This window comes from Oncorhynchus nerka, linkage group LG7 (assembly GCF_034236695.1).
Source record: "Oncorhynchus nerka isolate Pitt River linkage group LG7, Oner_Uvic_2.0, whole genome shotgun sequence".
Taxonomy (NCBI): Eukaryota; Metazoa; Chordata; class Actinopteri; order Salmoniformes; family Salmonidae; genus Oncorhynchus; species Oncorhynchus nerka.
Window position 1 is genome coordinate 34,800,301 of NC_088402.1, and position 16,630 is coordinate 34,816,930.

The 16,630-nt window shown below is 42.4% G+C and overlaps 1 protein-coding gene across 1 annotated transcript in view; it reads right to left on the reverse strand.

Moving 5' to 3' along the window:
* The window catches only part of LOC115131512 (thrombospondin-3b-like), a 33,860-nt gene that overhangs the window by 14,683 nt on the left and 2,547 nt on the right, over positions 1–16,630 (reverse strand). The window contains exons 2-6 of the mRNA XM_029663291.2: positions 15,188–15,394; positions 13,907–14,160; positions 9,569–9,671; positions 2,197–2,223; positions 1,970–2,052 (exon numbers count right to left, since the gene is read on the reverse strand). Of these exons, the coding sequence (XP_029519151.2) occupies positions 1,970–2,052; positions 2,197–2,223; positions 9,569–9,671; positions 13,907–14,160; positions 15,188–15,394 (674 nt within the window). The remainder of the gene's footprint in view (positions 1–1,969; positions 2,053–2,196; positions 2,224–9,568; positions 9,672–13,906; positions 14,161–15,187; positions 15,395–16,630) is intronic.

Genomic DNA, 16,630 nt, shown 5'->3' on the forward strand with positions numbered 1-16,630 from the left:
TTTTGACAATGCTCCACGCTGTCAGGACCCACTGGCAGACTTGACCATAAGTTGCTCTTCGCATGCGGCCCGTTTTAGTGAAGGATTTCTCCCACTTGTCATCCAAGCCTCTTACTGAACACGGAGCGCCACCTTAAATGCACGATTTACACTGATGTCGAGTGGCTGCAAATACTTTGGGCCATCTGCTTTTCTTCCCTCTGAAAGGTTTGTTGTCTTTTTGCACTGAGTCAGTTCCTCACGCTGCTGTTTACAAAGTCTTATAATCGACTCATTAAGGCCAAGCTCCCATGCAGCAGCTCTATTTCCTTTTCCAACAGCCAGATCGATCGCCTTCAACTTGAAAGCTGCATCATATGAATTTCTCCGTGTCTTTGCCATGATGAGGGTGACAAAATTACTACCGTAATCAGAATGATGGGAAGTTTGAGCGCACTCGATTTACGTCACATTATGTGACGGTGCTCAGTTTTTTGGCGGCATGAATCTTGTGAAAGCGGGAAAAATCCATAAATTAGCCGCGTCATTGTATAAACCGCGAGGTTCAAAGTGTGGGAATAAAGTAGCGGCTTATAGTCCGGAAATTACGGTATTCAACTCTAAATGTAGTATACTGTAGTTGCTCTATAGAACAGGGGTATAATGTAGTTGCTCTATAGAACAGTAGTATACTGTAGTTGCTCTATTGAACAGTAGTATACTGTAGTTGCTCTATAGAACAGTAGTATACTGTAGTTGCTCTATAGAACAGTAGTATACTGTAGTTGCTCTATAGAACAGTAGTATACTGTAGTTGCTCTATAGAACAGTAGTATACTGTAGTTGCTCTATAGAACATTAGTATACTGTAGTTGCTCTATAGAACAGTGGTATACTGTAGTTGCTCTATAGAACAGTGGTATACTGTAGTTGCTCTATAGAACAGTGGTATACTGCAGTTGCTCTATAGAACAGTGGTATACTGTAGTTGCTCTATAGAACAGTAGTATACTGTAGTTGCTCTGTAGAACAGTGGTATACTGTAGTTGCTCTATAGAACAGTGGTATACTGTAGTTGCTCTATAGAACAGTGGTATACTGTAGTTGCTCTATAGAACAGTGGTATACTGTAGTTGCTCTATAGAACAGGGGTATACTGTAGTTGCTCTATAGAACAGTGGTATACTGTAGTTGCTCTATAGAACAGTGGTATACTGTAGTTGCTCTATAGAACAGTGGTATACTGTAGTTGCTCTATAGAACAGTCGTATACTGTAGTTGCTCTATAGAACAGTGGTATACTGTAGTTGCTCTATAGAACAAGGGTATTCAACTGGGGGAGGTACAGGGAGTCAGCACATTTTTAAAGTGGAAAGTGTAATGTTTATTTAATGAAAATCGCTAGTAACAATACAATGAACTAATTTTGAATTGTATACCCACAGTAGAAAAGGGGGAAATATCTTCTTTCTAATGATGTCAACTTTATTTCTCAACTCCTAATATTGAGTAAATTACACTCATTGGAGCCAGTTACACTCACTGGAGTATCTGACATAGGCTTTGAAAAGGAATCCTCAAATATAATAGGCTATAATGTGGCTGTGGAGGTCAAAATAATGAAAAACTATCTAGCAAATCTATTCATTTTAAAATATGATAACTGCTCCTTGCCTGATGATAAGACATGACATATAATGGGAGTCCCTGTTTGGTTTTCCTGGGAGGTCGTCCCTGGGCAAGAAAAGCTTGAAAACTTGTGCTATAGAACACTGCCATCTCTCAAGCAGTTACGTTCTTGTTTATGTGAGCACACAATTGACGAACCTGTACATTTCTGCTTGTTTCCTCTCTCTTTCATCTCTCTCTTTTAGTCCCCTCTCACCCTCAGTCCCTGTGCCTCTTATCCAATCACCCCCCGCCTTTTCCCCTCTCTCTCTTTCATTCCCCCTGGGCCTCTTCCCCCTCTCATTCTCTCTCCATCTCTTACCTGTTCCCTGATGTCCTCTCGGAGTTCGCCAAGAATCTGGTTGAAGATGATCAGCTGGCCAATCAAAGCCTTGGTGTGGTCACCTGACACAGTGATGTCCAAGCATTAGAACATAAGCACAAGGAAACCATTAAAGTAAATTATAGCATTATACTGGTAACTATAATTGTTAGGTAGCATTTGGGTAGGGGGAAGTTGATAAACCAGTGTTTCTGATTGATACTCACCCAGAATGGCATTGACATCGGCGCTAACTATGGAGACAAGAAAGTCCACTTTAATCATAACACACTACTCATTTTAATATACTATTTCTAACAATGCCTTTCACAGACATGAACTAGTACATGTAAACAGAGATGGAAAAAGGACAACCAACATGACAATTATATGTTAGTTACGTGGGCTCACCACTAGAGTGGGTTAAAGTGATAAGAATACATTACTGAGATGAGCTTCTGCTGACCAAATACCTAATGTGACATATGGGTAGGAGGAACAAGTGGATGGAAATATATATCAGCAGATATCAAAGTGAACACTCTCTATAGACAGACAGGTTTCCTCCCACAATGTACCAATATTCTGGCTTACATGTCTATACATAATAAATGTCAGTTTGGCACAGAGGAAAAGGCAGAGTTGGGACATCTGGCTTTCCTACATCACTGTCTTATCCGCAAGTTGCCGTAGCGTAAACCCCCAGACACAAAATGTAGTTTTTTTGTTACCAAGACAATGTCATTAATCCCAGATCTAGTGATGTTACTCCTAGGTCTGAGTCTCTATGACTAAAGTGAATATAACATTATACACGGGGGTTTACCAAACATTAGGAACAACCTCCTAATACTGAGTTGCACCTAGGGTTGTGGCGATCACAAATTTCGTCAGCTGGTGATTGTCAAGCAAATAACTGCCGGTCTCACGGTAACTGACCGTTAATTAACAAACACATTTAGCATCTTCTGGCTTCCACACATAGCCTACAAGCCACTGATGCAGACCTTTGGAACATCTACATTTAAAAAGTATAATAAACCCATGCAATATAGCCTACACCTTCACAATAAATCCATGATTTATTTTAGACAGGTCTAAAGAAACATGATATGAAGAAAATGTAGTCTATTTCAGAAGAACAGAATATAATACTCTGAGTTGTCCTTATGTTAGGTACTGATCTGGCTATGCCAAATGGCTGTGGGCTACACTAGTTCATTTTAGCAGACAAGATTCGCTTAGAATTCACGGGCAATATTTTCTAGTATTTTCTAGCATAAATTAGAAAGGGTCTTTCTGTAAATGATTTGAGGGAGTGTGCACATGCAGCTATTCTGTGTTGAGCGGTTAACAAAGACACAGGTACTCCTATATGCTTAATTTAGAGTTATTAATGTAACTTTAGTTATGATACAAAGGCTTGTCTATATGTTTTGATTTTTAATACATTCTAAGGCTGCATGACACGACTCTAATGATTATTTGAAAAAAAGTTGAATGAAAGGCATGAGCTCAATATGTTTTTCATCAGTCTCTCATTCACAATTTGACAAATGCCTTGATAATGCCTTGAATTTCCCAGTAGCATCCGCTTTGTGTGGCCGTAATTTCCCCCCAAAATATCCATGCCTTTTGTGGCCAGTGGCTGTTGGGCTGAATATCATAAATTATAATTCCTTCTCCCTGTGTGCTGTGTGCTGCTTGCTCCAAAGCACCTCTCACTCACATGGCTCTGTCACGGATCCCTCAGAACTTTCATTAATCACACCTGTCCCCTATTCCCACTGATTAGTACTTGTACAGTTGAAGTTGGAAGTTTACATACACTTAGGTTGGAGTCATTAAAACTCGTTTTTCAACCACTCCACAAATTACTTGTTAACAAACTATAGTTTTGGCAAGTCGGTTAGAACATCTACATTGTGCATGACACAAGTAATTTTTACAATAATTGTTTACAGACAGATTATTTAACTTATAATTCACTGTATCACAATTCCAGTGGGTCAGAAGTTTACATACACTAAGTTGACTGTGCCTTCAAACAGCTTGGAAAATTCCAGAAAATAATGTCATGGCTTTATGATAGGCTAATTGACATAATTTAAGTCAATTGGAGGTGTACCTGTGGATGTATTTCAAGGCCTACCTTCAAACTCAGTGCCTCTTTGCTTTTCATCATGGAAAAATCTAAAGAAATCAGCCAAGATCTCAGAAAAACAATTGTAGTCTCCACAAGTCTGGTTCATCCCTGGGAGCAATTTCCAAACCCCTGAAGGTACCACGTTCATCTGTACAAACAATAGTACGCAAGTATAAACACCATGGGACCACGCAGCCATCATATCGCTCAGGAAGGAGACGCGTTCTGTCTCCTAGAAATGAACGTACTTTGGTGCGAAAAGTGCAAATCAATCCCAGCAAGGACCTTGTGAAGATGCTGGAGGAAACAGGTACAAAAGTATCAATATCCACAGTAAAACTAGTCCTATATCGACATAACCTGAAAGGCCACTCAGCAAGGAAGAAGCAACTGCTCCAAAACCGCCATAAAAAATCCAGACTACGGTTTGCAACTGCACATTTTGGAAAAATGTCCTCTGGTCTGATGAAACAAAAATAGAACTGTTTGGCCATAATGACCATCGTTATGTTTGGAGGAAAAAGGGGGAGGCTTGCAAGCCGAAGAACACCATCCCAACCGTGAAGCACGGGGGTGGCAGTATCATGTTGTGGGGGTGCTTTGATGCAGGAGAGACTGGTGCACTTCACAAAATAGATGGCATCATGAGGAAAGAAAATTATGTAGATATATTGAAGCAACATCTCAAGATGTCAGTCAGGAAGTTAAAGCTTGGTCGCAAATGGGTCTTCTGAATGGACAATGACCTCAAGCATGCTTCCAAAGTTTTGGCAAAATGGCTTAAGGACAACAAAGTCAAGGTATTGTAGTGGCCATCACAAAGCCCTGACCTCAATCCCATAGAAAATGTGTGGGCAGAACTGAAAAAGCATGTGCGAGCAAGGAGACCTACAAACCTGACTCAGTTACACCAGCTCTATTGTGGGAAGGTGGTGGAAGTCTACCTGAAACGTTTGACCCAAGTTAAACAATTTAAAAGCAACGCTACCAAATACTAATTGAGTGTATGTAAACTTCTGACCCACTGGGAATGTGATGAAATAAATAAAAGCTGAAATAAATCATTATCTCTACTATTATTCTGACATTTCACATTCTTAAAATAAAGTGGTGATCCTAACTGACCTAAGACAGGGAATTTTTACTATGATTAAATGTCAGGAATTGTGAAAAACTGAGTTTAAATGTATTTGGCTACAGTGTATGTAAAGTTCAGACTTCAACTGTATAAGTGTGCCCTTTGGTTTCCATTGGGCTGTCGATTATTATTATAATGTTCGTTGGTGCGTGTGAGTACCTGTGCTGTGTGTTTTGGGCTTGTGCGTGTGTATATATTTTCGAGGTATTCCTCGCTCTTTTGTTTGGGTTTCAACCCTGTGTGTTGTATATGTGTTTGTTTGGTCTTCGTCCCCGTGCCCTCACATGGCACGCCATAACTTGGGGGCGTATTAAAAACCCTATTACGCATTCCTGCGCCTGTCTCCCGAATCATTGTTACCAACGTGACAGGCTCTCTATCACGTGATCAGGTCTTTCTCACAGGCTGCAAGTGAAGACCGATACATCAGGGATGCAACTGCTTGTGTCTTTATCCAATTCTGAGGCGCATACTGAAGATATTGAACGGTCCACATTTCATTTGTCAGCCAACTAGGTGAGTAGGCCTAACAAACAGCAAAAGCACTAGCCTATGTCAGTCTACTATCCTCCATGGTACAAATGCTGACCTATTCTGTGCGAGAAATAAATGTTACAAACATAGTCTGGGACAGTTGTGGGATGCGATAGATCACACATTAATACAACCACTAGCATCCAAACCCCTTTTTTAAGCAATGAGGCTTACGCAACAGATAAGAATGTTTAGCTTAAAATGTTGATAAACTATTAGGCTATTTCTTCACATTATAAGCGCAGCCATGCGCACACGGCAGTAGGCGATAAGCGCAAATGTTCCATTAATGGGAAAACACCATTATCAAAAGTGACCGCACAAAGGATTATGCATGTAATGCTTTTATTATAGAGGTGCATTTTTATGGTGAAAATTATCTACCCAAAACTTCAAACTCACGCACTGCGTATGTATGCCAGTTAGGCTCTACACCTGTTGCAAAGTGAATTAATGTGCTTAATTTTAAGAGGTTATTTGGCCACTTTAGTTGTGATACAAACCTTACCAAAACGTATAGGCCTATGGGCTAGGCTACATGAGTTGTGCGACTAAAAAGTCACAAAAAAAGGTATGTCTTCTTTCTTGCCTTATGATGGTCATCATTCACAAGAGATAATAACCTCAGCAAAAAAAGAAACATCCCTCTCACTGTCAACTGCATTTATTTTCAGCAAACTTAAAGTGTGTAAATATTTGTATGGACATAACAAGATTCAACAACTGAGACAAACTGAACAAGTTCCACAGACATGTGACTAACATAAATTGAATAATGTGTCCCTGAAAAAAGGGGGGGGGGGTCAAAATCAAAAGTAACAGTCAATACCTGGTGGGGCCACCAGCTGCATTAAGTACTGCAGTGCATCTCCTCCTCATGGACTGCACCAGATTTGCCAGTTCTTGCTGTGAGATGTTACCCCACTCTTCCACCAAGGCACCTGCAAGTTCCCAGACATTTCTGGGGAGAATGGCACTAGCCCTCTCTCTCCTATCCAACAGGTCTCAGACTTGTTCAATGGGATTGAGATCTGGGCTCTTCGCTGGCCACGACAGAACACTGACATTATTGTCTTGCTGGAAGTCACACACAGAACGAGCAGCATGGTTTGTGGCATTGACATGCTGGAGGGTCATGTCAGGATGACATGGGGGAGGAAGGGGAGGAGGATGTCTTCCCTGTAAAGCACAGCGTTCAGATTGCCTACAATGACAACAAGCTCAGTCCGATGATGCTGTGACACACCGCCCCGACCATGACGGACCCTCCACCTCCAAATCGATCCCGCTCCAGAGTACAGGCCTCGGTGTACCGCTCATTCCTTCGATGATAAACGCAAATCTGACCATCACCCCAGGTGAGACAAAACTGTGAAGAACACTTTTTGCCAGTCCTGTCCGGTCTAGCGACAGTGGGTTTGTACCCATAGGCGACGTTGTTGCCGGTGATGTCTGGTGAGGACCTGCCTTACAACAGGCCTACAAGCCCTCAGTCCAGTCTCTCTCAGCCTATTGCAGAGAGTCTGAGCACTGATGGAGGGATTGTGCATTCCTGGTGTAACTCGGGCAGCTGTTGTTGCCATCCTGTACCTGTCCCGCAGGTGTGATGTTCGGATGTTCCGATCCTGTGCAGATGTTGTTACACGTGGTCTGCCACTGCGAGGACAATCAGCTGTCTGTCCTGTCTCCCTGTAGCGCTGTCTTAGGTGTCTCACAGTACCGACATTGCAATTTATTGCCCTGGTCACATCTGCAGTCCTCATGTCTCCTTGCAGCATGCCTAAGACACGTTCACGGAGATGAGCAGGGACCCTGGGCATCTTTCTTTTGGTGTTTTTCAGAGTCAGTAAAATTGCCTCCTTAGTGTCCTACGTTTTCATAACTGTGACCTTATTTGCCTACCGTCTGTAAGCTGTTAGTGTCTTACCGACCGTTCCACAGGTGCATGTTCATTAATTGTTTATGGATCATTGAACAAGCATGGGAAACAGTGTTTAAACCCTTTACAATGAAGATCTGTGAAGTTATTTGGATTTTTACAAATTATCTTTGAAAGAGGGTCCTGAAAATGTGACGTCTCTTTTTTGCTGAGTATATAATTCACAAGTAATATTGTCACCCATCAGACTATTCTTGATTTAGTCTTGTCTTTACATATACTAAATAATATGTGTATAATTTGTTTTGATTTAGAATGGACCATTATCATGCACCTGTCTCGAAACAGGGGCAAGGCAAAAACAATACATGTCATCTATGCACTTAAATAGCGAATGGAGGATGCTTTTCCTGTAGTTTATTTTCATGCCAGCTAGGTAGGCTATACTCCTGTTGTAAAGAGAATCCATTTTCTTAATATTAGAAAAGTTGTAAATATAGTATACCTAATCTATAGAACGCTGATGGAATCACCCTCATTTTAATAAGAGGCCATCACTCTGTTTTCTCACGCAATTGCAGAGTCTATGGAAATGTGGTAGCCTATAGAAAAAGTTTGGACACCTCTACTCATTCAATGGTTTTTCTTTATTTTTACTATTTTCTACATTGTACAATATTAGTAAAGACATTGAAACTATGAAATAACACATATGGAATCATGTAGTAACCAAAAAAGGGTTAAACAAATCAAAATATACTTTTTATAGTAGCCACCCTTTGCCTTGATGACAGCTTTGCACACTCTTGGCATTCTCTCAAACAGCTTCACCTGGACTTTCCACATATGCTGGGCACTTGTTGGCTGCTTTTCCTTCACTCTGCGGTCCAACTCATCCCAAACCATCTAAATTGGGTTGAGGTCAGGTGATTGTGGAGGCCAGGTCATCTGATGCAGCACTCAATCACTCTCCTTCTTGGTCAAATAGCCCTTACACAACCTGGCGGTGTGTTGCGTCATTGTCTGTTGAAAATAAACGATAGTCCCACTAAGCGCAAACCAGATGGTATAGTGTAAAGCTGCAGAATGCTGTGGTAGCCATGCTGGTTAAGTGTGCCTTGAATTCTAAATAAATCACTGACAGTGTCACCAGCAAAGCACCACCACTCCATCACACCTCCTCCTCCAAGCTTCACGGTGGGAAATACACATGCGTTCACCTACTCGGCGTCTCACAAAGACACAGCGGTTGAAACCAAAAGTCTCAGATTTGGACTCATCAGACCAAATGACAGATTTCCACTGGTCTAATGTCCATTAAGGCTAGGGGGCGGTATTTTCACGTCCGTGATTTGTTTAACACTTTTTTGGTTACTACATGATTCCATATGTGTTCTTTCATAGTTTCGATGTCTTCACTATTATTCTACAATGTAAAAAATAGTCAAATAAAGAAACCCCTTGATTGAGTAGGTGTGTCCAAACTTTTGGCTGGTACTGTATATTTGCATTTATGTCAGAGTGATTAGAGGGACAATTGAGTGCTGAGTTGAGTACCAGGCAGTTAGCAAGTTTGGTAGGCTACTAATGACCATCAGCAGCATCAGAGCTTGGAGAAGCCTAATTACAAGTGGAATGTGACTGCCTTCATGACTCGTGACTGCCATTGTGGCGGTCATACGGTCCCCATAACAGCCCTAGTTGTCTCGTCCCCTTCATCTACACTGATTTAAGTAGACTTAAACAGGTGACATCAATAAGGGATCATAATATTCACCTGGATTCACCTGGTCAGTCTATGTCATAGAAAGAGCAGCTTTTCTTAATGTTTTGTATACTCAGTGTAATAAATTAGTATGAGGATCGTTTGCATGTGTTTATGGTTGTATACAAAGATTTTACCTGAATTCTGAAAATGTGTATCTCCCTGAAACGGACAGTCGGTAAGGACTCCTGCTTTGGCTATAGAGCCACCCAAAGCCAGTTTCAAAGAGTCCACTGAGCCCTGAAACACGCACACACAAGCACAGTACAGTTAAATCAAGTTAAATTAATTAACTCTCTCACACACACAAAGGGGCATGGTAGGTGGAAAATCATGCTAATTTGTATTCGGAGTAAACTGTCACTTTTAAATGAATGTCTAGGCCTAGGGCTATGTTATGCAACTGACAACATGCAATGTTCCCTACAACTCCTCTGGGACTGCAGCTCCCCCAGGACTGCTGCTCTAAAGAAATACCAGCTCGTGCATAGAAGTACAAAAAAAAAATCCCTGTTAGTTAACACAATCAACGTTTCCCTCCACTCAAAATGTTTCATAAAATCAATGTAATATTTGCCACTTTCAATGCAACGTGACAAGCATGAGCGGTTGCGAGTAGATTCACTTGTTTTGAGATCAAAGCGTGTGCACATTTATTCATCTCCTTTGCTAGTTATTGAGTTATGGCTAATTTCTGGTCAGCATCTTTGAAAAACAAGTCAGGTAAAGAGCTTTTTTATGTTTTAAAGGGGCAGTGTTATATTTTGAGACAGGCTTGAATAAGCTAATAAGTAGCCAATAGGCAGAGGATACCATACATTTGTGTCTGATTCATTGTAACAATAATAATGGTATGGGAATAATAATGCATTTTATTTTGTAAAGTGGTTTCTTGCATCAAACACAACACAACAACATTTTCTGGCACTTCCTTGTCTGAAGGACAAGTGGATAAACTGGTTAATGTCAAGCCCTGCATGGATTTTGAAAAAGTCTCATGGAATGTAATTCTACATTGAATACCAAACATTGGCTGCTACTGTAGGCTGAATGCTAGAACTGCTATTTCCATGTAAATAATATTGTTTTTCATGGTAGGCCACTCTGGTAGGCCTACATTATGATCACTGTTAAATTCTGTAACTTAAAGTGGGTACAATCTCAGTGTTCACAGTAAACGCATGCAGGAAGTTGCACAGAATATTCACAACATTCAAGTTTGCGCTCAGTAGACCTGAAATTTGCTCAGTGCGAAAACAATTAGAGGGAACATTGACCCCCAGTCTTACTTAGACATATTGAGGCACATGCTCTGGGTTGTGTTCATTGGGGCACACCGTAGCAAAAAATAATCAAAATGTTGTGCAACGGAAAGCGAAACACGTGTTTCTTATTGGACAAATTCTGATAGTACCTCCCAGTTTCACTCCCCTTCTGACCGTTTCCTTCTGTTTTAAGCCTAGTGAACATGACCCTGGTCAGTACCCGTGTACATCTGCATGCATATCACCTGAGCGGTCCATTCAAGATAAGAGATACAAACTAGGAACAATAGCTGCAGTGTGCCCTCTCATTTTAGATATTTCCTTCTACAATCCCCCCTCCTTCCTGTTCTCTCTTTCATCCATCCTGACAGGGAGTGTGGCATCTATCAGTCAGATAGTCACACATGCAAACAGCACCACAGAGTTACAGATAACTACAGAGTTCTCCATATAAGCCTCAGCATGAGCCATAAAAATGTAGCTGATAGATAGGATGTACAGCTCTAGTCCATGTTATTCCATTTATTTGATGAAAAGTTACTTATAAAATAGTAGACATTTGACAGTTCACTCAATTTACGTATGTGCATACCCCAACCAGAAGCCATGGATTACAGGCAGCATCTGCACTGAGCTAAAGCCTAGAGCTGCCGCTTTCAAGGAGCTGGACTCTAACCCTGAACCTTACAAGATATCCCGCTATGCCCTCCGATGAACCATCAAACAGGCAAAGAGTCAATACAGGTCTAAGATCGAGTCATACTAAACCAGCTCTGACGTTCGTCAGATGTGGCATGGCTTGCAAACCATTACAGACTACAAAAGGAAGCACAGCCGAGATGCTGCCCAGTGTAACGAGCCTACCAGACGAGCTAAACTACTTCTATGCTCGCTTCGAGGCAAATAATACTGAAACATGCATGAGAGCACCAGCTGTTCTGGAAGACTGTGTGATCACACTCTCCACAGCCGATGTGAATAAGACCTTTAAACAGGTCAACATTCACAAGGCCGCAGGGCCAGACGGATTACCAGGATGGGTACTACGAGCATGCACTGACCAACTGGCAAGTATCTTCGCTGACATTTTCAACCTCTCCTTGTCTGAGTCTGTAATACCAACATGCTTTAAGCAGACCACCATAGTCCCTGTGCCCAAGAACACTAAGGTAACCTGCCTAAATGACTACCGACCCGTAGCACTCACGTCTGTAGCCATGAAGTGCTTTGAAAGGCTGGTCATGGCTCACTACAACACCATCATCCCAGAAACCCTATACCCACACCAATTTGCATACCGCCCCAACGGATCCACAGATTATGCAATCACTATTGCACTCCACACTGCTCTTTCTCAACTGGACAAAAGGAACACCTATGTGAGAATGCTTTTCATTGACTACTGCTCAGCGTTCAACACTATAGTGCCCTCAAAGCTCATCAATAAGCTAAGGACCCTAGGACTAAACACCTCCCTCTGCAACTGGATCCTGGACTTCCTGACAGGCCGCCCCCAGGTGGTAAGTGTAGGTAACAACACATCCGCCACGTTGATCCTCAACATGGGGGCCCCACAGGGGTGCGTGCTCAGTCCCCTCCTCTACTCTGTGTTCACTCATGACTGCACGGCCAGGCACGACTCCAACACCATCATTCAATTTGCAGATGACACAACAGTGGTAGGCCTGATCACGGACTATGACGAGACAGCCTATAGGGAGGAGGTCAGAGACCTGGCATGTGGTGCCAGGACAACAAATCAAATCAAATCAAATTTATTTATATAGCCCTTCGTACATCAGCTGATATCTCAAAGTGCTGTACAGAAACCCAGCCTAAAACCCCAAACAGCAAGCAATGCAGGTGTAGAAGCAACCCCTCTCAACGTGATCAAGACAAACGAGATGATTGTGGTCTACAGGAAAAGGAGGACCGAGCACGCCCCCATTCTCATCGACGGGGCTGCAGTGGAGCAGGTTGAGAGCTTCAAGTTCATTGGTGTCCACATCGCCAACAAACTAACATGGTCCAAGCACACCAAGACAGTAGTGAAAGGGCACAAAACCTATTCCCCCTCAGGAGACTGAACATATTTGGCATGGGTCCTCAGATCCTCAAAAGGTTCTACAACTGCACCATCGAGAGCATCCTGACTGGTTGCATCACTGCCTGGTATGGCAACTGCTCGGGCTCCGACCGCAAGGCACTTCAGAGGGTAGTGCGAACGGCCCAGTACATCACTGTGGTCAAGCTTCCTGCCATCCAGGACCTCTATACCAGGCAGTGTCAGAGGAAGGCCCTAAAAAAATGTCAAAGACTCCAGCCACCCTAGTCATAAACTGTTCTCTCTGCTACCGCACGGCAAGCAGTACCGGAGTGCCTACCTACATGTACATACTACATCAACTAACCTGTGCCCTCGCACATTGACTCTGTATCGGTAACCCCCCTGTAAATAATCTCGCTATTGTTATTTTACTGTTGCTCTTTAATTACTTGTTACTTTTATCTCTTATTCTTATCCATATTTTTTTTAACTGCATTGTTGGCTCCTAAGTAAGAATTTCACTGTAAGGTTTCACTGTACCTGTTGTTTTGGTCACATGTGACTAATAAAATAACATTTTATTTCATAACTAACCACATCTTATTAGCCATGCAAAATCTAGGTAATTTGGTTAAGTGGCATAGATGGCAGTTGTGGATAGAAGATTAGGCATGTAAATCAACCATAAATGAGCAACACTATTAAAATGAGGAATCCATTGTGGTCAGGCTGGCTTTGTGTTTCATGTACTGTATGGCTTAATTGCTTTGGTCTTATAAAAGCTAATCTGCCAGACTCCTGCCAACTACATACAAGTAATGTAGTACAAATGGTTGAGTTAGGAAGTATGATTAGAGACTTTGAGTCTGAGAGCATGCTCTAAAATGTGCTCCTAATAAATAGAGGTAGACTAAGCAATATGACATCATCATTTTGCTGCCCTGCCACCTTCTGCTATACAAAAAATATGAGCTCTTCCCAATTGTTGCACTCGCTTGAGGCACACGTGCCCACATTGGGGAGAGTCAATTGTGGAAGCCATAGGGCAGATTTAAATGTTGTTGTTGATTTCTGTAAGCAGGATGCCCCACTGTGTATTGCTAAGTCTACCTTTAACTTCAGTCTAGGTCTGTTCGGAACTTATTAAAGTTGTGTTTCATCACCTGTAGCCTGGCATAGGCCTTCTGCCCGTTGCGTATCTCCACAGACTCTGCCTCGGCTGGGAGCTGGACCATGGATGGCAGGACCTGTGCTGAGTCAGCCAATCGGCAGTTGACATAGAGTTCCATGTGGAGGTGGTTTCGTTGGAGCCCACCCACACGGAGGATGAGTGACAGGGTGCGTCCATCGGAGAGGCCGGGGTTCTGGAGGTTCACAGTGTGTAGTTTACCATCCTCGCGTACGTAGCGCACCAGAACTGAGAAACAGAGAGGATTCTAAGATCAGGTCATCTCTTGTAGACAGATCTACGTAAACATAACTGGTACCATAGAATCCGTCGGGAAGGAATGGGATGCGTTGGATAACGAGCAGCAGTAGTTCCTGTGTTTGGATTTTTCATCACTGGTTATTTGGACAAATCACAATTTCATAGGTGTTAGCATTTTTCAAATTACAGAAGGGAAGGGGACATTCAGTCCATAACCCGCAATCTCTCTTGGACAGATTCTCGTGAAAAGATGAAACGGCAATAATCTAGTAGTTCCTGGTTTGGAGTTTTAGACGTTGATTATTTGAACAAATCAGGATTGGATGAAGTCGGTGCTTAAACTGGTAGGGTGATTTTCAAGCCTGTGTACTTTCCACTAGATTCCACAGCCACAAAGTCAGAATCGGCTGTATGATAACAATTCATACAAATACAATAAAAAACGTTTTTGCCCAAGATAAACACAAGTGAAATTAGCGGAAGGGAGGTGTTTAGCCAAGAGTTACCATTTGCGAGAGAGAAGACTAATCACAATTGTTAACGGCATTCCCCCAGAAAGTAAAACAGGAAATTACACACTTTCAGGGGAGAATTTTACTTCTAGGTAACCGAGATTAACTTGCCTGTAATTTAGCAAAGAGAGAAGGTGGAGATCCTCGTTCCGGTTCCGCTCCTCGTTCTAGCATCTCTTAATCCCTTCTCTTAAAATGTACTGCATGTACCCAGAACATAGAGATCAGGCAACCCTGAGCATCATTGAAGCTAGCCTACATACTGTAGAAGAGTTTGTAGAACGAGAGCTCCATATGAAAAAACAACATACATATTGTTAATTGTTTTGCAACTATCTTAGATGTATGGGTGTAGGGGCTAGGGGTCGATTGGGGAATCCCACTATTGGGATTGGATGATTGTGTCTTAGTTATAGGCCATGAAGAGAATCAATTTAGGCTACACCAAAATATCTATCTACCACACTTCCCTCCCTATCCCCTCTACTGACAGTACACCCTACCTTTGTTGACCTTGCCCATGAGGGCCACCTCCAGGTACTTCCTGTTGTCGCCTTTGTTGTAGACTCCCAACAGCACTCCTCCCAGTTTGGGCGGCAGACGAAGAGTTGACACCAGGTAAAGGTCCGACACGAAGCCCAGAGCCCCCGACATCTTCCCCACCGCGGACGCACTCTGCCTGGCATCGTGCAGCTCCAGCATGTCAATCACTGAAAGATGGAGGGGTGGTGGTGAATTACATCGGTCCAGTTGGAATACTTTGGAAATGCCTCCTTAAAGTGTGCACATGTGTCGGGTGTGAAGAGGAGGAGGGATGGATAGTGATGGAGAAGGAAGAGAAAGAGGGATATTGCAATAGAGAGAAAATAGGCATACACAAAAGAAAGAAGGCCAAACAGAGGACACAAAAAAGGAGATATCGGATGGAGTAAGAGTGAAAGAGAAAATATGAATGAATAGACAAATGGGGGATTCATCCTTTTTGCGTTTACTGCCACGTTGGAGGGTTTTTTGAGAATTTATAAGCCAGACACAAACTCAACGCCTTGTCTTCTTTCTGTTCCGTCGCCCCTGACACAAAATAAACACTGTCACTGAAAAGACCAGCCTTTGCTGTCACTGTTGGTGGCAGAATTTATGTCTGTCATTAAACTGGGTGCTGCTGGAATCTTTTCCTTATGAGACGTCTCTCCATTTATGGTGAATTTCGGTGGTGTTATAATGGTAAATTATTGGCCATGGTTGGCAATGGCAACTGGCGTGGGGCTGCAATATACATTATGCTCCTTTGCTTAAAAAAAAAAGGTTTCTTATATTTGTCTATGAAGATATTGGAAACCCTTTGAGAGGTTGGAAATACTGCAGGGAGAAAAACATGGGGTGCAGATGACAGGAAAAGTCTTAAAATGCTTGTAACCATCATGAGTTGCAATTGTGTGCAGCAACAGAACGCAGACAACAAAAAATGTCACGTGTAACATTCTCAACTGTTGTAACAAGTATGTTCAAGGCCTAGATAAGAGTTAATTTATCCTATGAGCGTTTTGCTTGAGCTCTCGTCCAGGTGAGTGAGTGAGAGAGAAAGATGACAGACGTATCGGATTAGACATTCCAGCCTCTCTCTAATCGTTCTCGTGCCTCCCTAGTGGCTGCCCATTCAGCAATCTGACTAAAGCCAAAGACATGCCTCTAACCACCAATTCTCCCCTTGCAGACGCCCGTCTCTGTATATCCCCCCCCCCCTTATAATACAAGCCCAGGATTTGTTCAGTCTGAATTATGTTGAATATAGACCTGGACCTAATGTGTGAACAACTGCGTTCGGACCCAGTTCTCTTGCACGCCAGAAGATTAGCTAACTCAGCTAAAACCTTCATGTGTCAGGCAGTTACAGTACTCATCTCTTCATGGTTTACCAAATCACCAGTTAGTAATGAACCTTAGGC